This window comes from Chrysemys picta, chromosome 19 (assembly GCF_011386835.1).
Source record: "Chrysemys picta bellii isolate R12L10 chromosome 19, ASM1138683v2, whole genome shotgun sequence".
In the NCBI taxonomy this organism is placed as follows: domain Eukaryota; kingdom Metazoa; phylum Chordata; order Testudines; family Emydidae; genus Chrysemys; species Chrysemys picta.
Window position 1 is genome coordinate 13,427,717 of NC_088809.1, and position 25,147 is coordinate 13,452,863.

At 43.5% G+C, this 25,147-nt stretch overlaps 1 protein-coding gene across 2 annotated transcripts in view; it reads right to left on the reverse strand.

The window, feature by feature from the left end:
• Positions 1 to 1,439: 1,439 nt before the first annotated feature.
• Positions 1,440 to 25,147, reverse strand: part of GALNT17 (polypeptide N-acetylgalactosaminyltransferase 17) — a 281,880-nt gene continuing 258,172 nt past the window's right edge. For both annotated transcript variants that reach the window (XM_005283448.5, XM_065573365.1), the window contains 5 exons: positions 22,006 to 22,191; positions 18,145 to 18,282; positions 16,350 to 16,445; positions 5,393 to 5,560; positions 1,440 to 4,712 (listed from right to left, as the gene is read on the reverse strand). In XM_005283448.5, coding sequence (XP_005283505.1) covers positions 4,584 to 4,712; positions 5,393 to 5,560; positions 16,350 to 16,445; positions 18,145 to 18,282; positions 22,006 to 22,191 — 717 coding nt within the window. In that variant the 3' untranslated portion in view covers positions 1,440 to 4,583. The remainder of the gene's footprint in view (positions 4,713 to 5,392; positions 5,561 to 16,349; positions 16,446 to 18,144; positions 18,283 to 22,005; positions 22,192 to 25,147) is intronic.

Consider the following 25,147-nt stretch of genomic DNA (forward strand, 5'->3'; position numbering starts at 1 on the left):
GAATAAAAGCTCATTTTTGCCTTTGAACCCATAAAATAGGTTGGATTGTATAGTTCCCTCTGACCTAGACTGGCCCATTATAAAATCAGAAACTTACAAAATTATATAGCAATGACAATGCAGGTGTTCTTCCATTAGTCTTGTAATAACCCTTAAAAAGAGCTTTTAGCATAATCCCAAAAGCCCTCCCCGTGTGTGATGACTTACTCACAAATAATACCTCTGACCAGGTGATTTCTCATCTTCTCAGTATATAATTTCATTATCTTTGTGACTGACAGACCATATGGAGGGATGGAATGGCAAATTAATCTGCATAGGCGAGCTCCCTTTCATTCTTCTTTTTCTAAAATCTAAGTTCCATTTCTATAAAATAAAATAAAAACACCTTTGTGTTAAATAGGGAGCAGAGGATAATGAGTCCTTCCACATTTCAGTGGCATCCAATCCTTTTTAAATTACTTGGGAGGCAAGCCACCCGGACATTGCTTGTTGAAGCAATTAACAAATTACTAGAGAGAGATGCAAGATGCAACATTTAGATCCAGATCTGTAAAAGCATCAAAGTTTGGATCTCAGGTTTTGATTTTGGCCTGTCTTTGCATTTTACAGTCCTAAATGTAAGAACTTTAAATGAATACAAGAAGTAAAATCCTGGCTCCATTTAAGTCAGTAGTAAAACTCCTGTTGACTTTAGTAGAGCCAGGAGCTTGTCTGCTGAAGTTTTCCTCTTGATATTTTTAAAGCCTACTATGTCTGCTGATTGGAAACCAATTTAGCAGAATTTCTTCCTTCTCCCCAAACCTATATCCATTTGAGTACCAAATCAGAAATGCCTTGTTCACGTCCAAAATCCTCTTCACTTTTCATTTTTTTATATTTACTTATATTATGATTTATAAAATAATAATATCAAAGAGCTTCAAAATACTCATTGACAGTGTCTTCTTAAATGGAATCCTATCACAAAATAAGTCCAGTTTCTTCCCCAGAGTCATCTCTTTAGACAAAGCCTGATGCAAAGAGATGGTTCTTACTTATTTTAGTGTGGTGATCTGGTCACCCTAACTATATAGGTAACTTTACATGTGTGATTAAAGTATCCTATATGCCTAAGTGTGGCAGGACTGGCCTCTGGGTTTGGAATAGTCATAAAAGTTTCAGATAAACATGCAAACTTTTGGGGTGGTTATGCTGAAACATTTTGAGTTCTCCCAACACTAAGCGATACATGATTTCCACTGCTGACCTTTAGTAAATGAATTGCTCATTTAGAGATAATTGTTCTGCACTTATCATTAATTTTGTAGCATAACCTCCCCCCGCCACCCCCACCATTTTTTTCAGTGAAAAGTTTCTTGGCAAATTATTTTCGTTACAAGGTGGCAATGAACAAGGGGGGGAACTTACATCCATTTTAAAACATACACATCATGCTGTTTTTGTAAGTGCTAAAATTTATTACACAAGAGATGATGCAACAGCTAATAAGAGAGCGAAGTTCTACAATGACTCCGTACTGTGCAATTCAGGACAACTGAAAGATTTCACTTCATTAAGGACAGCGAGGGTGAAAAAATGAGAGAGATGCCAATGAATGAGGGAGTCTTGTCAAGCATGATTGAACAATGATGTTCATTGCTGTAGAAGGAACAATGAAATACATCTGCTTCTGTTCAATAAATTACTAAAACATCAGCTATAAACCTATTGCATGGCACTGAAAATGAAACTCATTAAACATCAAGGTAGCTTCATCCTGACCCGAATGGAAGACAGGCACGAGTGTTCTGCAGCAAACAACTCTGTGTACATCCAGTCTTTGGGAATGATATTTACACGTACATCTCATATATTAATATATTTTAACTCACCCTGACCAGAGGGCAACCAGAAAAATTATTATTCTGTGAGAAAGACAAAGAAAAGAGGCTCCCTCCTCCCCACAACAGACCCAGTTTGATGTGAAATGAATTCTTTTAACGTCCATGTAAACACTTGGATGTCACTATTCCCCCTTCTCAATTACCCTGACACTGGGACCCAAACTCAATATCCGGGGGTCACCTACGATGGCTGAATAAATTGGGTAGTGAATATTCTTGTGGTTCAAAATTGAGAATATGACGGTGCCTCCTTCATTGTGTTGTTGTAATTAGCCTTGATGGCTACCAGGGCAGGAACTTGTGCCAAATCAGCATTGAAACAAACTACATTCGTTTCTCTGTTTACCTGACTCCCCTGACTTAGCCAAAGCTCATGAAGACTCACAGAGGCCAGGATTGTGGTAAGCAGGCCATAATGACAGAGATACACCAGCCATGGTACAATTAATGGGCTCAAACACCTACCACGGGGAGTAGGACTAAAACACTACAAAGTTGAGGGTTTTTTATTATTATTTTGTCTTCATTTGTCACAAGTGTATTTTTAAAATTAATCCCACTACTTCACTCAGAGGATTGCCTTGGTAGGATCTTCTCTCCTCTTACTTGTTCTTGGCATGACCTGCAAACTAGCATAATTATCCTCACTTTTAAAAGAACAGAACAGCAATAGGATAAAGAAGAATTGCAGGAGAGTCAATTCTGGTGCTGTCACTACAGTGTGGAGGAAAGCCAGTCAGCTACTCAGCATGCTGTTGGTTGGTCAACATCTTGCTGTTCAGCTTATTGGCTACCCATTGGGCAAGGAAACTTCCATTGGCGTCCTCACTAAGAGCACACTGGAATGGTCCTGCAATGGGGCAGTCATTTGACATCGGCGTGAAGGAGCAGCAATCACTTTGGGGGGAAAACTGGAAGGTGTATTTAGGGGAGAACACATTCAGAAGGGCGGTGGTGGGATTTCGCTGCCATTTGGCAAAGGCGTGGGAAAAGGAGATCCATTCTGCATGAGGTGGGTTAGTGCAACTGTTAGAAGGTGGAAGGTACGGGAGATAACTACTTTAAACAGCCTTATGGACTGAAGCAGGGTTTTGCTATTGCTGGAGAAGGCGTGCGTGTTAAGTGGAGGGGGAAGCAACAGAAGATCATATTTTTTTTATTTCAACTGATTTAGTTTAATGAAGGAATTGGCATGAGATAAGAATACAAGAATGGCCATACTGAGTCAGACCAATGGTCCATCTAGCCCAGTATTCTGTCTTCCAACAGTGGCCGGTGCCAGGTGCTTCAGAGGGAATGAACAGAATAGGGCAATTATCAAGTAATCCATCCCCCGTCATCCAGTCCCAGCTTCTTGCAAACAGAATTTAGGGACACTCAGAGCACGGGGTTACATCTCTGCCCTCTTGGCTAACAGCCATTGTTGGACCTATCCTCCAGGAACTTATTTAATTCTTATTTGAACCCACTTATACTTTTGGCCTTCACAACATTCCCCAGCAATGAGTTCCTCAGGTTGACTGCACTGTGTGAAAAAGTACTTCCTTATGTTTGTTTTAAACGTGCTGCTAATTAATTTCATTGGGTGACCCCCTGGTTCTTGTGTTATGCGAAGGGGTAAATAACACCTCCTTGGTCACTTTCTCCACATCATTTATGATTTTGTAGACCTCTATCATCTCCTCCCTTAGTTGTCTCTCTGCTAAGCTGAGCAGTCCCAGTCTTTTTAATCTCTCCTCATATGCAAGCTGTGCTATACCCCTTATATTTTGTTGCCCTTCTTGGTATCTTTTTCAATTCTAATATATCTTTTTTGAGATGGGGCGACCAGAACCGGACACAGTATTGAAGAAGTGGGTGCACCGTGGATTTCTATATTGGCATTGTGATATTTACTGTCTGATTATCTATCCCTTCCTTAACGGTTCCTGACCTCCTGTTGGCTGTTTTGACTGCCCCAGTACATTGCACCGATGTTTTCAGAGAACTATCCATGATGATGCCAAAATTGCTTTCTTGAGTTGTAACAGCTAATTGAGGCCCCATCATTTTGTATGTATAGTTGGTATCCTGCTGCTGGGAGAGGGAAATCAAGGGACTATTTGGAGATGCCTTTGAGATCTGTCACTTTAAAGCATGCTTGTCCCAGGTTGAAGAAGAAGGTGGGTGAGAGAAAGGGAGAGAGGAGACATTTAAAAACATCTAAGAACTTTAACTCAGCTCACTTTAGGCTTTCAAACTTGGCAATCTTTTTCTGTTTTATTCAGACAAATGCTCTTGCTTGACCAGTGGGTTTGTCCAAGGTCTCTTAACTCTGGTCCTGGTATAAACCTTGATGGCCCTTGCTAAGAGCTTCAAGTCATTTGTGAAAGCAGCACTTCCCTGTCAATAAACTGTCCATAAGACTGCACAGGCTTCATTCCAGCAGAAATAAGTGATACCTTGAGAGCTCTTGCTAGACGAAAATAACAGTTCTGACGCAATTTCACCCAGCTGGAATCAGCTGTGAGAGACTAATATACAATAAAAAAAACCCACGAATGCCCACTTCCCCCAAGGTCCTCTCCTGATACCGTGAATAAAGCTCTGTTTTTATATTTCTTTCTTTCCAAAGTTGTGAAAAGGATCCCGGTCTGATCGGTCCAAGTCACTTGTGTTGTGAGTGAAGTTCTTCAGACTGCTCTGGCCCTTATACCTTTACTTGATGAAGTTTTTAATTGTCCATCTTTGTCCCGTGCAGCTGCGAAGAATTAGATCAATGCCGGACATTCCTTTGTTCTCCACTTCCAGACAGCGCCCAGTCCCCTTATTCAGGATCGCACCATTCTAAAATCAAAGATACAGGTAAGTACCTTCTGTGTAGCCAACAGGTGACTGCATGCAATCGCTGGGACAGGGACTGTGTCTTCCTCGGGCCTGGTAAGTACTTAGCACTTGGTGGGCGGGCATGAATGCAAACTAAGAAATAATATCCATTAAAATAATCCTTGAAATCCTTCAGCCCTAAATGCATATATCCCTGCCCCTTCAGCTAACTGAGAAATTCTGTAATCTGCAAGAAGCAGGGTCTTATCCTCTGTGTGAGGGAGACATGATCACCACATTTAGACAATATATTACAGACCCCCGTCGTAGACAAAGGCAATTTTCAGTCTCTGAGGTCTGCATGAGCCTATTCTGGGATGCCATTTTGTAACGAATCTATGGCTGCATGGATACATAACGCGAATATCGAATTCTGGACCTTATGCACCAGCAGTACAAGACTTAGAAAAAAGAAGAAACATCCTTAATCTCACCAACGTTATATTGTTCTTAGGCTGAGCAATTTCTGTGTGAGTAAAAGTAGCAAAGGGGGCACAAAAACACCTCCTCTCGCAGCATGTTGGCTAGTAGCTCCTACCTTTGCAGAAATGCTTCCTCCATGCTATAAACAAGAGAATATGTGAAACAGGCCATAGTTAAAGGGAAGAGAAGAAGCAGGCAAAAGCCCCATCCTCACAAACCTGTATGAAATTCCAGCGTTTATGGAGGCTGCTCTTGACCTTTTCACAATCAAGGAGCTGAGGGAGCCGGCTTTTCATGTTATCCACCAGGCAGCGGGTATCAGGCAACAGAGTCGTGGTCCCAAGGGCCCCCAAGTGAAGGTATCCCTCCTTGGTGTAGCGGGCAAGCTGAGGGGGTGGGGGAAAAAGACTGTTAGTACTTCTCGAGTGTGATTAGAGAAGAGATGCAGAGGGGACTGAGCTAGTGAGTACAGGAGATGGGAATGACATGCAAAAGCCTGTCTCCGGAGATTTCTAGCTCAGTTTTGCAGACGGATGCAGGTGGCGGGGGGGGGGGGGGGAGGGGGGAGTTTGACACCTAAATACCTTTATGGCTCTGGGCTTTAATTACTAACAACCCCATGGGGTGGGATCCTTTGGCCTTTATTTGGTGTTGATACTATGCTAGTCATGGTGGTTTTAGATTGCAACCAGCTGGCTATTTTGGGGCATGCTGGACCATTCTAGTGGTTCTGAGATGCTTAGCTGTGGGTTCTTCTTTTGACAACTAAATGCCATTGTCGGTGTGTCCAGAGCAGCCCTCCAGCTATTCTAGGCATAGGTAGAAAATAGCAGCCAGTAGGTAAGGATAGCCAAGTGAAGGATTTGATTTGTGATCACGTCCCTCATGAACTGATCCAATCTTAGATCCCCCATATTGTTCCCTATATGTGTATATAGCAACAGATGATATAAAAGCCTCTTGGTGTAACCATTTCCAAACACTGGAGTATCCATCAGTATCCTGCTAACGCATAACTGTATATCTCGCGCCTCCCATGCACCCTGAAAATTCTGTCTGTTCTGGAGGAAATGTTGAATGATAGCACCAGAGGAAGGCATCCGAGCTGTCTTGTCCTCAGCCATGGAAAGAATGAAGTCTTGCTACTGGGCAGAAATTAGCTATCGGAAGACGACTGCCCCCATCATGTCCCTTCGAGTTGTTGACTGTCCAATGATCTGCATAGTTGTTTAAGAAAGGGCTGATATATTTGCACTGTTTAAAAAAATATTTCCCTAGACGTATTTAAATTCACAGAGTGAAAAGAGAAGAATGACAGCAGCCTGCCTTTTATAATTCAGGGGAAAGATATACACAGCTGCTTATTTAAATTATGAGTCACTCCATTATCCAGCAGACAAATGAGAAGTATTCAGCACATTAATTAACTGAATATATCTCTGACCCAGATGCTTAAAGAGAGGCAGTAAATCACACCGGGAGTTATGGTTATCTTGGTTGGAATAATTAAACATCCAAAATCAAGTTAAAAACAATGTAAAGGGGTTTGACTTGAACCAATAAAAGCAGATACTGATTATTAAGGTATTTGTTTCTAATTTCATCTTTACTTCACTATGTTGGTTTAGACATACAAGTGCATTGCTCTGGGTTGGCATGCATGACTGTGTCTCTCTCTAGTGACCATAACTGCATGCTGTAGTAGGATGAGGCCCTGAAACATAAACCCGTATCAGAGGCCCAGTATAAGGCCTGAGGCCTGAACTAAAGTAATGGTCAAGACTTTGCTAACATAAAGCAAAGTTAAGCTGTGAACCAGAGGCAGGCCCTGCTCACAGAAGCTGGCAAGGAAAGGGCTGATGCTGCAAAAAGAGACATACCTAAAAGGTACTGAACACCAGATATCAGAACATTTGCATACTTGTACATTCCACACACAACAAGGAACAAGCTGACCCATCCTAAAGACAGAGCCAAAAGGGTAATATGATGGATAGAGTTGTTTTGTTCGAACCAACATGTACAAGGTGAGAGGCGGCACCTTACTACATAGTGGGGTTGCACCTCAATACGTCAGGAGTGATGTGTAACTTGTTTGTAGCTGTGTATAAGAATGCATCCCTGAGTAGATATCTTTGTCCAGCCTAGGGGGCAGTGGAAAGTCCCGCCACTGACTGAGCTGAGTCCATTGTCAGGGAGCACATATGTACTAGCTAGCAGCACCTTAGCAGCACCTTGGACTTCTATGCCAGAGAAAGTTGGAGACTGTGTTTCTCTTCGATAATAAACCTGGTCGACGTGCCTTCATACCTTACTAGAGTCTGTGGTCATTGGGGGTTCTCTCGGGGTCTGCTGTGTCAGCTATCTGCGCAGAGCTGGGACAGCACACAGAGGGAACACACGCACGCAGCCGATTGATATCGACATTGAACAGAGCAGAGCACTACACCAGTAGCGTGCTATTTATTGACAGCTTCATCAACTCCTTCAGATCATTTGGCAGGGTTGTGGTACGTTTGGTGCTGAACTTCCCAGGTTCTCTCTCCAGGTGGGGCAAAGGGGGATGGATTCTGGCTAGAACTGGCTGAGGACAGGAGAGGGCTATGCAATGCCAAGCCGCCCCTGCTGTAGGGTTCCTTAAGAACATTATTCTAGTGGTGTAAATCTAAGCAAGACCTAAGCTACGGTAACTCACAGCAAAGGCCACTGTCCCCCAGCCATTCTGCCCACCACGCGCTCCTTGCACTGAAGAAAGCTTTGATGCAGTAGGACATGTAATATCATGATCAAACTTCCCCTGACTGTGCATTGACAAGTTCTTTTTCCCTGTGGTTTTCGCCAGAGCCTTCAGTTGTGTTAGGGTTGGGTCAGAACAGAAAGGAGTGCTTTCTAGCGGTTAATGCAGCACAATATAAATCAAGACTGCTGGGGTCTAATCCCAACTCTGCCACTGACCCACTGAACAGGCCCTGGGCAAGACACTTAATCTCTCTGTGCCTCAGGTTATTCATTTACAAAACAGGTATAATGCTCACCTGGCATCACAGGAGTTTAATTACTTAAACTCTGCAACATGTGATGAGACTGTCTGGAAAGAGGGCTACCATATGAACAGAGCGTTAGAATTACTCTAAGAGCAAATCGAATATTGCAGAATGGTGAAATTCTGGATTATCTGTTTTTAATGGCACTGATGTTTTTATGTTTCAAATCCTCAGCAGTGAAATTCTTGACTGACAGCATGTGTTTTAGTAAAGCAACCAAACTGAATTAGTATTTGAACATAGCTCACAAATCTTTCAAGGACTAAATATCAAACTCCTTCCTTTAACACTGTGACTTTAAGAAATCCATCGACAAGCGCAAGCATGCAGTACAAGTATTTTTCTTTATGTGCTTTTAAAACCTTAGTGACCATGTATATAATTATTGTATTAAGCATCTTTCCTTTCATTATGTTTGGCAGCTTCTCTTTAGCCTGTTGGCCTACTGCCCACAAGGCAATAAAATTTCTGTGCTTAGATGTTATCTCCTAATGTGGTGGGAAAAGTAACTAGAGCAAAAATCAAATCAGGTCCTGAGAGGAAGGGGCAATGGGAAAATGAAATAATCTGAAGAACAAACACGGATCTTATGAGAAATCTATCACAGTGGATATAGTAGATGTTCAACCTACTTGGTATAACAGCCAGATAAATAAAGCCCAGAATGCATTTCTGGATCAACTTCAGCATATTGCAAACTATTTGATCTAGCTCACTGTCAACCAAAACAGAGCTTGCAATTGCTTTACTCTTCAGTTTTTTTCATCAGCTCAAGGTGGAGGACAGTTATTCCTGGAAAGCATCACTGCTTGAAAAGGCTGTTTTGGAGTGTTAACGTTGTGCACGTGCCTTGATGAGTTAAATAAGTTTAAGGGTGTGATTTTCAAATAAGCTTAAGTGATTGAGGAGTACAAGTCCCCTTGTGTTCTGAATGAAGGATGAATGAAAGTTGTGATGTTTTGGTTCTAAAGTTACTGCCAACATTGTTGAAGTTGCGGTTTTGGTGCCCTCAGCTGAAGTAACATACTCTGCCTTCAGTGCAGAGGTGTGCAGGCCCCTCAGGGCAGAGGTACTGGGGGGACAAGTGTATGTGGGCAGATTGCAGGGGGATGCAGGACCTAAAATCTATTTTATAAGAGGGATAGCTCAGTGGTTTGACCCCTGGAGGCATTGTGGGGGGCTGGCACCACCACGGCTCCCTTGTCCCAGCTCTGTGCTCTTCCCAGGCCCCATTCACCCACAGAAGTGGAAGGTGAAGGCCCTGTGGTCATGCAGGAGCTGGTGCTGCTCAGGGGGCCTGCAGAGAGGGACTATTCAAGGCCAGGACCACATGTAAGTGGCAGCAGAGCTTGCCCCAGAACCAGGGCAGCAAGTCCCACAGGGAACCCTGGCCCCAACTTGCATGCAGAGCCTAGGCCTGACTCTCACAGGGAGCCTGGCCCCCTTCCCCAGCTCATCTGCCTCCACCACTGTTCTTCTCCCTATGCCCCCTGCCCGCCCGCCGGGCTATGTGCACCAAGGTGGCCCAGCCCACATTTCAGCAAGTGAGAGTGCATAGAAGTCGTGGGGAGTGTTGGGCGTCACACTTTCCACAGATCAAAATGGCAGGCTGTGAGATGTTACTTCTCACGGATGTACTCTACAGTGCTAACTTCTACAGAACATGTTGTTAGTATTCACGAATAGTCCTGCACTGGCAGGGACTGAACATGCTGCGGCCGAATATGGACATCTCTAGGGATTGGGTAGAAGAAGAAGAGGAAGCAAAACCATAGGAATTACCATAACAGACCTCTATGGGTAGGTCTACACTGCATTATAGACCTGAGTGAGACCCAGGCTTGTGGAGTGGGTGTTTCCAAGCCAGTGTTTGAGCAGCTACACAGCACGGAAAGCCTGGGTTTCAAATTGCTGAACCTGGGTCTCTCAGTCATGTTCATGTGTCCCTACTGAAAACCTTCTGAATTGAGTCCATGTCTTGACCTGTGTCCACATTGTAAAACAGAGCTTGGATCTGAGTCTCAGTGGGACTACGGGGGCTCTGATCAACCCCCTCAGCAGGGTCTGAGAACGTAGGTCTTGAGTGCGTGCTGACCTGAGCGAGTCTGATCAGTGTGGACAGAAGGGGGGTTGGACTCAGACCTGAGGCTGGGCTTAGCATGCAGTACAGACATACTCTATCAGACCACTATGATGTGAGGATTTTTAGAAAGGGGGAGGGGAAGAGTAAGAGGGAAAAACAGGGGAAAGGGAAGGAATCCAAGAGGACCCCTTAAAAAAAACCAACAATCTAGTGACCACACCGTTAAAGGAAATTAATATGGAGTTACACAGTCTCAGGCTAACTGCTGACTTTGGGCAAGGTTGAACACGTCCACGTGTAGTCCCATGAGATGTGCCTCTAAGTAACTGCTCGCCAACATAAGGGTTGCACAACCTAACCCCCAAATTAATAAGTGAGGTTGTGCTAAGGGACTGGTCCTAGAACCTCCAAGTATCACTATTCTAAATATCTTTCCAATGCGGAAGAGGATGGTGGAGCTCTGTCTCTGTTCAAAGGAGGTAGCAGCTGCCTATGTTTTTAAGAGGGAAGGAGGGGTAAAGTAAAGATTACATAATTTATTTAGCGAACCTGCAGCTTCTGCAAATTTAAACACAGTTGGGTAAGCCTCTCACTCTACAAATGCACTGGTGCATCATTCAGTTTGATCTCCTCATTTGTAAACCTGACATTAACAATATACACTCTTTGATTACTATTTCTGCCTGGTTACTCCTCTGTGATGGAAGAAAGTTAATTAGACTTCTTAGGACCTGGGAAATAAGTCTTGATGATGTTCCTTGACTACTGAAAAATAATTTAGAGTTGTTTAGCTTCTTTTCTGTAGAGGGCAGATTCTCAACTAGCCACAATACATAAGAGTACAGTATTTTCTTTTTTAAATAATTCAATCTAAATGCTATTTGTCCCCCATGATACACCAGTCTTCTGGATTATCTCACTATTAGTGGCTTTGTCCCAGCGTCCTGCTGCTTAACAAATTTGTTTGAGGAAAACATATTTTATCCTATAATTAAATGGAAGGCACTGCTGGATGGACATTATCTTGTATTATAGTGCCTTCTATTATGCTAATATATCACCACAGTTCTGTCACTCCAATGACAAGACTGTAATACATCATCAAAACACTTTGCAGTAATGATATATCACTTAAAAGATGAAGCTAACAAAGTGAGTCCAAGAGCAGATTCAATTTAATTACAGGATAAAGGGATTCCTCATCATTCACGCTTGGTGATGAATTAACCTAGAAATGAATGAAAGCCTTATATGAAAGAAGGAACACTAAAGGGAAGATAAACAGCGGAGACAAGCAAAACAAAACAAAACAACAACAACAAAAAAGGCCAGGAGACAAATGCGGGCATGGAGATACTTGGAGCAAAAGCTAAAAAAAAATAAAATAATAATCTAACCGGCAATACAAGCTGCACTATGTGTCTGACCGCAAGGCTCTGAAGCCAGATTGCATTTTACCAGAACGCCAAAATAACTTAGCAGACAAATCTAACTGTAAATGTTTGCTTTACGTGCCCAAATGCCATTCTCTTTTTTTGGAGCAGCTGGGCATACCATTAGATGCCCACATTAATTGGGGTCATTGTTTCTTTCATGGTTTGGAGAGGAAAGGAACAACGTGGATCAGAAAGAACAGGAAGAAAAATCTGCTTTGAGCTGGTTTCGTTGAGCCTGCCAGTCAAACAAACAGCAACGCAACATTTTAATTCAGATCACCACGTAGGAAAAGAAAACATCATTAAGCTTAATTATAAAAAAAAAAAAAAGTGGAAGGAAGAAAAAACCTGCTTTTAGTTATTCATCTCAAAGTCCAAGGTTAGCAGGCAGTATCAGTTTAGTTTCTCATACAGTCAGAAACTTAAAGGCATAAGCTTCCATCTACAAAGTACAATATGCAGTTTGTGCATAATTATTATTAAATGGCATATTCACAACAGTGGCTAAGTTATGTTTAGTAAAGAGCTACATCACTGGCTGATCTAGTTTATCCTTCCATTTGTACAAAGAATAGGATATCCATCCATCTTCGTCTTAAGGCTTAACTGTGAACTGATCCCATGCTAGGTACAGGTGGCCCTACAAGAGTTTTCAGTTCAGCTTCAGTGTGAGCTAGTATCCCATCACCGAGATGTTGACTGGAACTACTCTACCCTTGTGAATCTTCAAAGGTCAGGCTGGAAATATCTTGAGGATGGCTCTCAGGGTATTTCTGGCACATGGGCATGCAAATTTTCCAGCTGAAAGCCACAAGGGAAGATAACTTGTATCTGAACACATCAGAGCCCCTGAAATTACCCAGGGCCTTTACAGCAAGGGAGCCTTCTATTTATTCATTTTCCTGTGTATTTATATGGCCCCTTTCGTCATACTGTCCAATTGCCTCGTAACCGTGAATATATTTATCCTCCCAAGACTCCCTTGAGGTAGCTCAGTGCTGTTATTTTACAGATGGGGAGCTGAGGCAGAGATAAACTAAGTGATTTGCCAAAGGTCACATATGAAATCTGTCCTGGCGCTGGGACTTGACTCCCCAAATCCTAGGCTAGTACCCTAACTAGAGTACCATCTCTATGGGAATAGTGCTGGTGAACCATGTGCACTGAGGTGAGCTGAGCAGCTGAAGCCATTGCTGGTCACCCCACGAGAGCCAATATCAGGCCCTGTCTTTGGGCAAGTTACCAGTCACTGGATCAAGTCTACCTGACACCAGGGCCTTGCTGTAAACTTGAACTCTACCATAATCATCTCCTCTTTCATAAAACGGGAATAACAATATCTCCTTTGTAAAGAGCTTTATGATAGACAGATGGGGAAAAAAATCCTATAAAAGAGCTTGATTATATACAAGTGCTACCACAAGAGAGAGGAAGAGAGACAATTTTCAAACATGAGTTTGACAAACATCTCTGGTAGATGAAGTGGGCTGTAGTCCACGAAAGCTTATGCTCTAATAAATTTGTTAGTCTCTAAGGTGCCACAAGTACTCCTGTTCTTCTTTTTGCGGATACAGACTAACACGGCTGCTACTCTGAAACATCTCTGGTAGTCTATCCTACCACTGCTAAAACTACAGTGTGGAGCCAGAGCATGGCTGGAATCAGTTACATGGGCTGGAACAGCTTTTTGCCAGCCAGAAAACTAATGCTTTAGCTGCAAATCTTTTCAATGAATTAATTACCTCAAACAAGTTTAGGAACCTTTCTGTCTTGCAGGAGACCGTTTTCCCCTTGCACTCCTTTCTGGTGTATGTGAGAAATTGGTTTCCTTAGGCAAGCTTTTTATTATGCAAATATCTGGTGAGCACTTACTATGATGGTCTTTATTGTGTTATATTTCACAGTTTTGATCTTAATGAATGCAATTGCAGCCCTGAGCTCTCTCATGCAACACTGGTAGAAGAAACAGCAGAATAAACCTTAGAGCCTTCCTTTCTCACAACTTCTAATGAGAACCTCATTGACCCCAGAAAACATGGAGATGTTGGCTTAGAGAACAACTGGGACCAGGAATTAAGACTTCACCCTGAGTCCTTGTAGGACGCTTATGCACTTTTTAAAATAATAATAATAAATGGAGATATCCTATCTCCTAGAACTGGAAGGGACCCTGAAAGGTCATGGAGTCCAGCCCCCTGCCTTCACTAGCAGGACTAAGTACTGCTTTTGCCCCAGATCCCAAAGTGGCCCCCTCAAGGGCTGAATTCACAACCCTGAATTTAGCAGGCCAATGCTCAAACCACTGAGCTATCCCTCCCCCTTTTGAGATGAAGGCTTGATAGGGAGCTCACTTTGTAGGCAGAGTGAACTTGTCAAACAGTGGCAGTTTATAAAGGTACCTTTAATTGGCCTCTCAGAGTTGGTAAGACAACTCCCACCTGTTTATGCTCTCTGTGTGTGTGTATATATATCTCCTCAATATATATTCCATTCTATATGCATCCGAAGAAGTGGGCTGTAGTCCACGAAAGCTTATGCTCTAATAAATTTGTTAGTCTCTAAGGTGCCACAAGTACTCCTGTTCTTCTTTTTAAAGGTACCTTGGATCTCGGATTCTATTCTGTATAATTTTATATACCCCCTTATTACTGTTGTATCGGAATGCTTTTAATCAATGTGTCAGGTGTGGCTAATTTTGTTTCTCATCCTCTGCCCCAGGCGAGAACGGTGTGGAAGTGTAGTGCTTTGTTTGGGTAGAGTTGGTTTTAGATGGTAGATTTAAAAACAACAATTAGAAGACATTGTCACGTATAGGGCGATATACATGATGCTGTCCATCTGGAAGACAGAGGGAATCAAAAACCAAAACCAAGAGAGTAGAGCAAGGGAAATAATATATCACAGGCAATAAAGTTTCCAGAGCCTCTGGAATAACAGTCAGTCCTTCCCTTTCAAAAAACCCCACTCAAAGGCAGATGACTTGCCTTCTAATAAATAAAACTCTACCTGAATGTGGACTGGATCTTGGCACACTAATGATCCAGGAAAAGTTTTTCTAGCAAAGGGCAAATGATGAAATCCCTTCAGTTCAGATGTTGAGCCAGAGGAGGTAGGGCGAGTAATGCCTGACCTGATTGTTCAGTGCTGTGCACAGATTTTATAGTAGGGTAAAAGGGGAGCAACAGAAGAAAAGAGAACTATGAAAGATGGGTTGCCGGCAGGTTTGCCTTCCCAATTCCAGATGTAGCCATTATCTACTGGTGCATTTATTCTCTGAGCACACTGACTGTGGAATGCTCCATCTGTATCCTTTCCACCTCACCTATTGCTTGATTGTGCTCCTATAACAATGGGTAAATCTCAAGCACTTCAGAGGCTGAAGTTGGATACACACCCAAAAACTTGGATCTTTAGCTAAATTATCTGAAAAACCTCTTGCGTGTGTATATATAGATTGGGCTGCAGATCTCATGAGAACTAGTTCCAATATTTCCTGGGTTTGGTTGGGCTGGAATTTAATGATTTCTGGTGTCTCCTGCTTTTGGTCAGGTAGGAAAAAAAAAACTAAACAACAAGTGGCCTATCGTATTATGGCTCTTCTACTTCCAGAAGTATCATGAACTTGCTTTGGACCCTCTTCATCTCCATGGAAGAAGAGCATTTTGAGGAGGGATATCAATGAAAAGGTGATGACTACCTGGCAGATGTGAACAGGATTGCGCTCCCAGGTTATGAGGAAGCACAAAAGTAGACATACAGGCCAAAATAAGAGAAGGATGCAAAGTGATAAAGGAGCCTTGGCAAGTTATCCTTGGAGGCTTGCAGATCTTGGAAGCACAGCACAGTTTCCATCCCCCCAGCTTTAAGGATGGATGCATTGGCACTGTTTATGCAGTACCTATTCAATGGCTACTCATAGGATTTCCAATTCCAGGGCTGTCCAGCCAGCACCATTCAAGTATAGTGAATTTACTAAGTTTCTTTTTAAAATATTGAAGGATAAAATTATATCATGGGCTAAGGTGAGCCATAATACCGCAAAAACACACCATGATCTTTAGCCCAGAATGTGATTTGAATTAACACAGTGGTTCAAAGAGCCTTTTGGTTGGCCCATATTTTCTTAGACAAGTAAGAGGCTAAGGTCTAGTAAGGCTCCATTTAAGTCCTCACCTAGTTGAAAGAACATTCTAGTTATGCCATCGGGGGAAGGGGGAGGGGGAAAAAAACCCACCGCCATTTGCTTTGTTTTCCCATGTGTCTCTTTACCCTGCTGGTAACAGAAAAATAAAATGCCTTAATGTGTTACATGTGCATGCTCTATTTTGCTGATTGGCTATTTGCTTTCAGCATTATTTATCCATGTCGTTTTTAAATTAAGATTTTATGCATAGCTCTCTCAAGATTATGGTAATTTAATTTGGAAAATTGCTCTAAGTGAATGGAAAAAATATAACCCCCCCACCCTCTTCATTTTTCAGATGACGACCAGCCTTGTCATTTGAAAGTTTAAATGAACAGACCCCACTGCATGTCTTTATTATGCTTTGCAGCTATCTCGGCCAATTCTCTGTTACTTGTGCACAATGTATAACAGAAAATAAATCCTAACCTGAGGTCCCCAGCCGTGGCATGGATACAGTATTGCTGTGTGGTTCTCCTGTGGACCCTGGTCAAGGCATACATCTTTCGCTTTGTTGTTACGAAGCTGTAGAAACAAACATCGCATATTTACGTGTCTGTCCCTTACGGGAGGGAAGAATGTAACCCATGATCACAGTGAAGTCCCCGGCCTTTAGTGTTATGGAAAAGAGAAGATGCTTTACCACATCATACGCAATAGGTTTCTGTGCTGCATACACAATAGTTTTAATAATGACTTGCATTTATACAATAGCCACCACTAAAAACCTATTGTTTACTGACAATTGCAATGATTTCAGTTGCCTCTGTATTTAGGATATTAGACATGTGTGGTGGTGATGTTTTCAAGTCTTCCACTGTATGGTTTGGGGGGGGGGGGGTCAATGCAGCACTCCTTATTCCTTAGCCTGAAGTGCTCTAGAAGCCCTGAAATAAAATTCAGAGTGTCTTATGTGGGTGCAATGATGGAGTGTGTGGGAAAGAGGGCACCAGGAACCCTTTTCATGCTACCATGAGAGAGCAGGATGGGACACAGGCCTAGCGACTAGGCAAAAGTCCCAACCCATTTGCTCAGGGACCCAGAGGACGCCGTCAGCCATTTTGGAGACATGCTCAGAGCTCTCAGCTCTTGTGCCCATGTTGCAGTTGGCAGCAAGCACTGGCAACACCCCTTTTCGGAAGAGTAATAGAGAGCATAGGGATCAATGCAGTGCTTCTTGTGGGCAAGACTGCAGAGTGTTTATAGCTTTTAAATCATAATGCTGATCCAAGCTGTGGCTGCAAGTGAAACTGGCGCAGTGTTGACCTTAGTCAGGCATTTTTAAGGAACTTAGGAGAAGGAGGGTAACTGAGGGATGGGAAATACTACTGGCCTGGGAAAAATTGAGGAAACTGAAAAGATCTTTTAGGCTCAAGGAGAACCTTGCGCATACTAATACAGACATGGTGTAACATTTATACTGTAAAGTGAATGAAATGTTGAGAGATGAGTCAAGCACTGAGATTTGCTAATGTGTACAGTCATTTGTTCTCCAGAATCTCCCCATAGACACCAACTGAAGTTATATCACATATTAAAAATTCCTGTCTCTATTTTCAGCTTAAAAGACATCAATAACCTTGGTGTGGGACATGTTCTTGGGATCCATGGGCTGTTTCAGCAACTCCGCCAGGGCAGTCATTATTCCATGGGAAATGTATTGCAATGGATCATTACTACTTAATTTCTGTGAATAGCTGTTTTTATAATTCTCTTGTGGTCCCAATGCCAGTCAATACTGAATTCAGTCTCTTTCCATGGCACAATGGTAGGGCTGTGGGGCAAAGGATTACACCCTAGAGAGCCCATATGTCCAGGCCCCTGCAAACTGGCAAAAGTTAGGTCAAGTGTAAATTAAGAAATTACTACAATAGGACAGCACATTCCATACACACACATATTATATATATTATAAACACACAAACACACACACACACACACACACACACACACACACAGGCTTATCCAATGGAGTTAGCAGGCACTATACACAATAGTGTGGTAACTATTTAAATGTTTGGGTATATATGGGACCCCAAAATCGGGAATGAACCTAAAGCTCAAAACACTATAGGGAACGGTGAACAGATTCTAAAATGCAGCTATTCAGGACCATCTTGAAAGGTGTTTCTGATTATATACACATTGGCATGCTCATGTGTCATTCCTTTATACAATATGATACTTATCAATCTGTGTTAAGAGCATGCTTTGTCTTAATTACCTCCCCATAGGCAATAGTATTATTGTATCTCCTCATTTCTGGGTAAACATGGTCCAGGTACCACTGGAAATTCTTACACTTTAAGCTTTTTCTTAATGCTTTTCTCTCCGAGACATCCCCAATGTCAATGCCTGGATTCTGAAAAAGAAAAAAAAGACACACTCGGCACCTTAGGTAAGAGTTTATTCTTGCCATGTTATTTAACAAAGGGATTGGGTTTCCTTGAATTCTCATATGGTTGCCGAACAGCTTGAAGATTTCCAAAAGCCGCTCTACATACAGGTGGACTATGCTATTTTCAAAACCCACACACACCCATTTCTTAAAAACAAAACAAAAACCCACAAAACACACTTTGTCCAAGAAGGTCAATAGAAAGGCAAGTATCGCATAGCCTAGGGTTACCATACGTCCGGATTTTCCCGGACATGTCCGGCTTTTGGGGGTTCAAATCCCCGTCCGGGGGGAAATCCCCAAAAGCCGGGCATGTCCGGGAAAATCGGGAGGGAGGGATGGAGGGCTCGGCCGGGGCCTCTTTGGCCGGGGCCGGTGCGGTGCCGGGCCGGGGTCGCGGGGCCGGGGGCATGGTGCCGGGCCGGGTGCGGGGCCGGGCGGGGAGCCGGGGGCGCGGTGCCGGGAGCCGGGCGGTGCGCCGGGCCGCGGTAGCGGGAGGGTGCGCCGGGCCGCGGTAGCGGGGGGGTGCGCCGGGCCGCGGGCCGGTCCGGGGTAGCGGGGGGGGTGCGCCGGGCCGCGGGGCCGGGCGGGGAGCCGGGCCGGGGCCAGCGGGGGGGTGCGCCGGGCCGCGGGCCGGGCCGGGGTAGCGGGGGGGGTGCGCTGGGCCGGGCAGGGAGCCGGGCCGGGGCCAGCGGGGGGGTGCGCCGGGCCGCGGGGCCGGGCGGGGAGCCGGTCCGGGGTAGCAGGGGGGTGCGCGGGGCCGCGGAGCCGGTCGGGGATAGGGGGGGGTGCGCCGGGCCGCCGGGGGCCGGCAGTGCTGGGCGGGCCGGGGGTGGTCGGCCGGGGCCGGCACCCCAGGGCCCGAGCCGACCCAGGCTGGAGCCGCGGGGGGCCAGCCTGGGCCGCGCCTCCTCCCCCCACACTCCCCCTTACCTGCTTCAGGCTTCCCGCGAATTAAATGTTCGCGGGAAGCAGGGGAGGGGGCGGAGACTTTGGGGAGGGGGCGGAGTTGGGGCGGGGCCGGGGGCGGGGCTGGGGGCAGGGCCGGGGGCCCCGTGGAGTGTCCTCCATTTGGAGGCACAAAATATGGTAACCCTAGCATAGCCACAACAAACAGGAAGAAATAGTACTCAGATTGATGTGAAGTGGGCAGGAATTCAGAGACAACAAGTAAGATTTAGGAAGCTGGAAGAACTGGCTTTTGAGGAAAGATTAAGAAACCATTAGTCAGTGGGCTTTGGATCAGTCCCTAAAGCCAGAGAATTTCCTGAAGGGATCAGTGCCCAAAATGTTCAGAAGAGCTCAGTTTCTATTTAGGCACCAAAGTAAGAGTCCGTCTGGCCATAGGTTATTAGACGGGGAGGGACTGAGTGCTGAGCTCTTGTGAAAATCTGTCCCCTGTTGTGGGTACTGTACACTTAAAAATCTGTCCCTCCTAAAAGAACGAAATTCGTGAAACTTCGCTAAGAGATGGCTGAGGAGTGAGCATGTTTAGGAAGGTGTAAAAGAAAAAAAAAAAAGACTTAGGGCATCATGGGAGAATATAACCAAGAGTAATAGAATAAAATTATGGAGACAATTAAGTTTAGGCTGAACCTCAGGAAAACCTCCAGACAATTTCAGGTATGATTCAACTTCGATGACAGGGTATAAAATCTGGATGAAGTGAGCTGGGATGATGTGCTAAGGAGGTCCACAAACCAGTCAGACTGAAATATTCAGTGCATGGTGTTTTACACTGAGCAAACATGTTCCATATATTATATAAAAACAAAAAGGAGTCAATACATGTTTGCACTGAAGAGGTTTTATAATGGATATGAACAAGTGTACTTTAAAATTAAACCCTCACAGGGTGACTAATAATGCCCATAGAAAATTCCTGAACCATTTGAAAAAGACTCAGCTGCTCTTAAGACCATTACTAGGGAGATTCCCGCTGCTCCTTAAGCATAGAACTCTACTGCCTTCAAAGCTTGGGATCTAATTTTCTACTCTCTGTGGTAAGCTCAACCCCCCCCCCCAAAAAACTCATCCCAAGAGCAAGCCCCCCAAAGAAACTTTTATTCACTTGCCTCTTACACAGAAAGGTCTAAGGCTTGGGTCTGAGCCCACTCAACTTGCTTACAACCCTATCCCAAGTTAGCCAGGAATGATTGCAGATACAGCCTAAAAAAAGCCAGAAAGCAGTCAGAAGTCAGACTCCTGCCAACTCTCTTTCTTCATCACATGCACTTGGAGTACCCACAACACTCAGATCTTTTAGCCCCAGCTCATGTGTTTCACAACAGCATATTAATTAGGGACCATCTGCAGTCCCCAGCATGTCAAATCAGGAAGCCCTTTCAGAAGGTTAGTACCTAATCAACCGCACCGAAGTACCCTTTGTTCTCTGACAAAGAACAAAGGCTACGTTACTGCGTGGCCAAATGCCAGTAAATCTCCACAGACATAACCTTTCTTCAGACTACAATGGCAGCACGCTCAAAACGCTCATCCCTCAAGGATGGTGTTTTCTTACAAGCAGGCTCTACTGTAACAGGACGACAGGCTGCTGTACTAAATGGAATTCATCTTTGTTTGGATGTGCTCTATAAAGCCTAAACATATATTTGGCAATCCCTCTGCAGGCAGAAGCTCCTATTCAAGTCAAAAGGAGTTTTTCCTGGATATGGACATCCAGAGTGGCTCCTTGAAACTAAAATTTAATAAGGGCATAGGTAAACAACTCTGTTCACTAGTGACACAGCCACTCAAGTCAATAGTCTTCTTATGTACTTCTATGGGGAGTTGGATCAGGCCCTATCTAATGTTCACGCACAACTGCTATTGGAGGCATGAAGTACTACAAGCCGAGGCCCCAATCCTGTAAACTGGCCCATATAGGCAGACACTTATGTTCAAGCATTTATGTGGAGTAAACGTAGCCACCAAGGATATCACAATGTATTGTACTATTTACAGCAGCTACACAAACACATATCTGTTGGAATTGGAGCCCATTTCATGAATAGCTGTTCCATTGTCTTGGATGTTTGTGTATCTAAGGCATCTGTAAACATGGTTTCTAAATGCTATTTGTCTCTAAACTAAGGTCTTCAGGGCAGAGACCCTGCTTAGCCTATGTTTGTAAAGCACTGTGTTGAAGGCTGGGAACTTGGAATAGAAATTGTTTTCCCAACAATTTTTGTGGAATACACTCAACAGAATGAGCTTGGGCTACAAGTTGGAGAATTTACAATGACGTTGCTATTATGGAAGCGATGGTTCCTGTTACTATGGGTCTGTGTCGCAAGGCATGCAACGTACATTCACCACCTGAAACAGTGTGTTAAAAAGACATTTACTGAGTGTGCAGAAAGATTTGATTGTTTTCTGTCTTTCTGTGGGATTAAAGACTAAATTTGCTGGGTAATGTCAGTGATATAAATACACAGTAAATATGAATTGAAGCATGAGGCAAATACATTGTGTGTTTAATCTTCAGAAACAACAAGCCAAACCCTCAGCTGGTGTTAATCGGCATAGCTCCACGGACTTCTATGTCCTCCAGTAATATCCTCCATCAAAGTCAACGGAGCTATGCTTATTTGCACCATCAGTATCATGATGCAAAAGACAGCTATGTTTATTTAAGATGTTAAAAAAATAAGAGGTAAGAGTACATGAATTGAGGAAAAGCTGTACCTCCAGTGGCAAGTTCCATGCAATGTAAACGTGAGACTTGTAATCGTCCATCCACACTTCGGCCACTCGCAAAGCATTCCGCTTGGTGTAGAAACCAATGTTATTGTTGTAGGGCTTCTTCTTGCGTTCAATGTGAGCAACTCTGGAGCACGGCAGGACTTCCATGCTGCCACCACACAGCCACACCTGAAACAGAGCAGAATAAGATGTGCAACCAGTCAGTTGAAGAAGGACTGAGTTTTCAGATAAGAATCCAGCACATTAATCTCTGCTGCTCTCAGGGTACAATCATCCAAAAATGGAGGAGGAGAAAGAAGGGCTGTTCCCCCCTCCCCCCAAATGAACTACCACAGTCCGTTGACCACCATGTGGATGACAGCATAGTCTGATAAAGGCTCTGTAATACCTGAGAGCCCAATCCTGCAAATACTGTCAATGTAGTGCTCACTACTGAATCCCAATTAGACTACTCATCGTAGCAAGCACTCTGTAGGGAGAAATCGGGGCCCTATTTAAATCAATGGCAAAACTTCCACTTAGGGTGACCAGACAGCACGTGTAAAAAAATCGGGAGAGGGGGTCCGGGGTAATAGGTGCCTATATAAGAAAAAGCTCCCAAAATCGGGACTGTCCTTATAAAATTGGGACATCTGATCACCCTACTTCCACTGGACTTCAATGGGGCCAAGATTTTGCCCTACGTTTGGTAAGTGTCTGCAGGATTGGGCCCTTAGTTTACATGGCTGTTACTCTTGACCAATAGAGTGCACACACCACTTCTTTTGTTCAAGTCATAGTGGTGTCTGCGACGTATCAGCATTATTGATGCCGACAATGGCACCAGAGGTCTGGAAAGGGCCCGATCCAAGCTCACTGACTTCAACTGGAGACTTTCCATTGATTTGGATCAGGCCTTGAATTCAATTCTTGGCCATGTCCAATCCTGGAAATCTGTTGGGAAGGAAGCAAGCCCTAAGCCTTTTCCACAGCTGTAAGTGCCTAGGGCACTCTGGGTGACCAATGGAATATCGGCAATGTTTGACTCTACAAGAAAGGTAACGCAGTGAAACGGATTGTAGGGACAGATTTCTCTAGGAAACATTTGCTCATGCTTCCCCGCTGGCGCCCCCCCACCCCCATGGTTTAAATGTCTTTAAATCGCAGTTTATATTTTATTACAATAATTTCAAGTCTTCATTCTCTCATACAGAAATGAGGCATACAACCAACAATATATTCTTTCCAGAAACCTTTATGTAAAGTCTTAGCATACCTGTACTCTACAATCCCTGGTTTTTAATCCATTTTAAATTGATAAAGGATCATATCCAGGGCTCTAGGCACTGGACAGGTATGACACAAACGCATGCCAGGTATGCCTCATGATCACAGTTGAGCCTATTTTGTGGTGTTATTCATTAATGTTTTGCATAATTATTATAGCACAGTATCTGAGATTATTTCCAGGCCCACCACTTTTTATTCCATTTGTGTGCTCCAATTTACATTGGCCTCATTCCGTATGGTATCACATTCTGATCTCCGTTACCCTGAAGTAAATCGAGATTAATTGCACTGGCCCAACAGGCGCACAATTCTAGGAGACACACAAAAAGAGCATCCATATGTACCCATTCAGAACTCTATGGCTACAGAGGTGACCCTTAAGAGCTCACCACTTGTATCTACGAGATACTAAGGTAAGCGCCTCTAGGAGTTATTCCCTTGCACTTCCCTATGTTAATAATGACAAAACTGAAAATATTTAGTTATCCAAGGCAATTAGCCAGTTTTTATGAACCTCCACCATTTATTCAAATGGATAGGTTCAAACGCCTGTTTTCATGCACAAATGCGGAACGACAACGAGCGAGAGTGCATCTTCCAGGAACACATTGGAGCTAATGCTGTACCTTCCTTGCTCTCAACAGCACATATACCCTGGGTATTATTTGTATTCCAGGAGTTCCTAGGAGCCCAAATCATGTATCAGGATCCCACTGTGCTAGGTGCTGCACAAAACAACACAGCAAACCTACCCTGATTCTGAGGTTTGCCCTTGACTTCTAACACCACCAAAACAAAGATAGAATTCAGAACTGTGTCACTTGGCATGCATCTGAGCAACCCTAAGAGCATATTTTATTTTAGAATCACCACATTTCAGTGTTTCCAAAATGAAATATTATGGGATTTCAGTTCCAAGACAAATTTTCAGATTTTGGCTTTTCATCCTGATTGAGGACAGAGAATTTTCATGTGGTCAGAATTATTGTCACAGAACTAAAATTCTTTTCCCCAACACTACTAGTTAGCAGGCTTGGGACGCAATTATTATGGTCTTGTGTTTTACTCACAATCACAATCTTTTCATATGAAACAAAAAGTTTATGTTTCAGGAATAAATGTACAAAGAATCTCTGGACAAATGTATATGGTAGTAAACTAAAGGATAATGTCTCAGGTATCATTTGAAGGGCACTGATATGTGTATACATACACAAGTCTGTTGCAGTAAGATCAATAAAATGCAATTATGATAGGAATGACCATGCTCTACCCTCAAATAGATCAAGCTGTCACAATAAAATAAATAAAAATGGACACATCTCTACCAAGTATTTCCTACCTGGTGAGAACTGTAGCAGAGAGAAATAATTCCAATGTGATTTAAAACCAAAATTTGTTTAACTACTTGTATTTTTATAGAACTTTTCATCCTAAGAACATTCATATCTATTAAGTCTCATCAAACTCCTGTGAAGTAGGCAAATATTATTCCTCTTCCCATCTGTACAATGAGGACAAGGCACAGAGCGGCTGTCACTTGTACTTGCTCACACAAAACCAGATTGGGTTTCCCTTGCTGACACTGGTGGGCAGTGAAGTGGCTGCACTGAAGTGGCCCAGAGGGACTAGGCAGAGAATAGAATCCAAGAGTCTTGGCTTCCCTTCTTGTACACTGAGCATTAGATATACTTCTTTCAGTAAGTTCAAATTGATCTATTATACGCATATCTATACCCTGTTTAAATAGGACTAACAGTAACTTACTTTGAACGCTGAGTTTCCATATAGGTGTTATTAGGAAGACGTCCAGATATTGTTCTCTTTGCTCCAATAAGAAAAGAAGTACAGGACT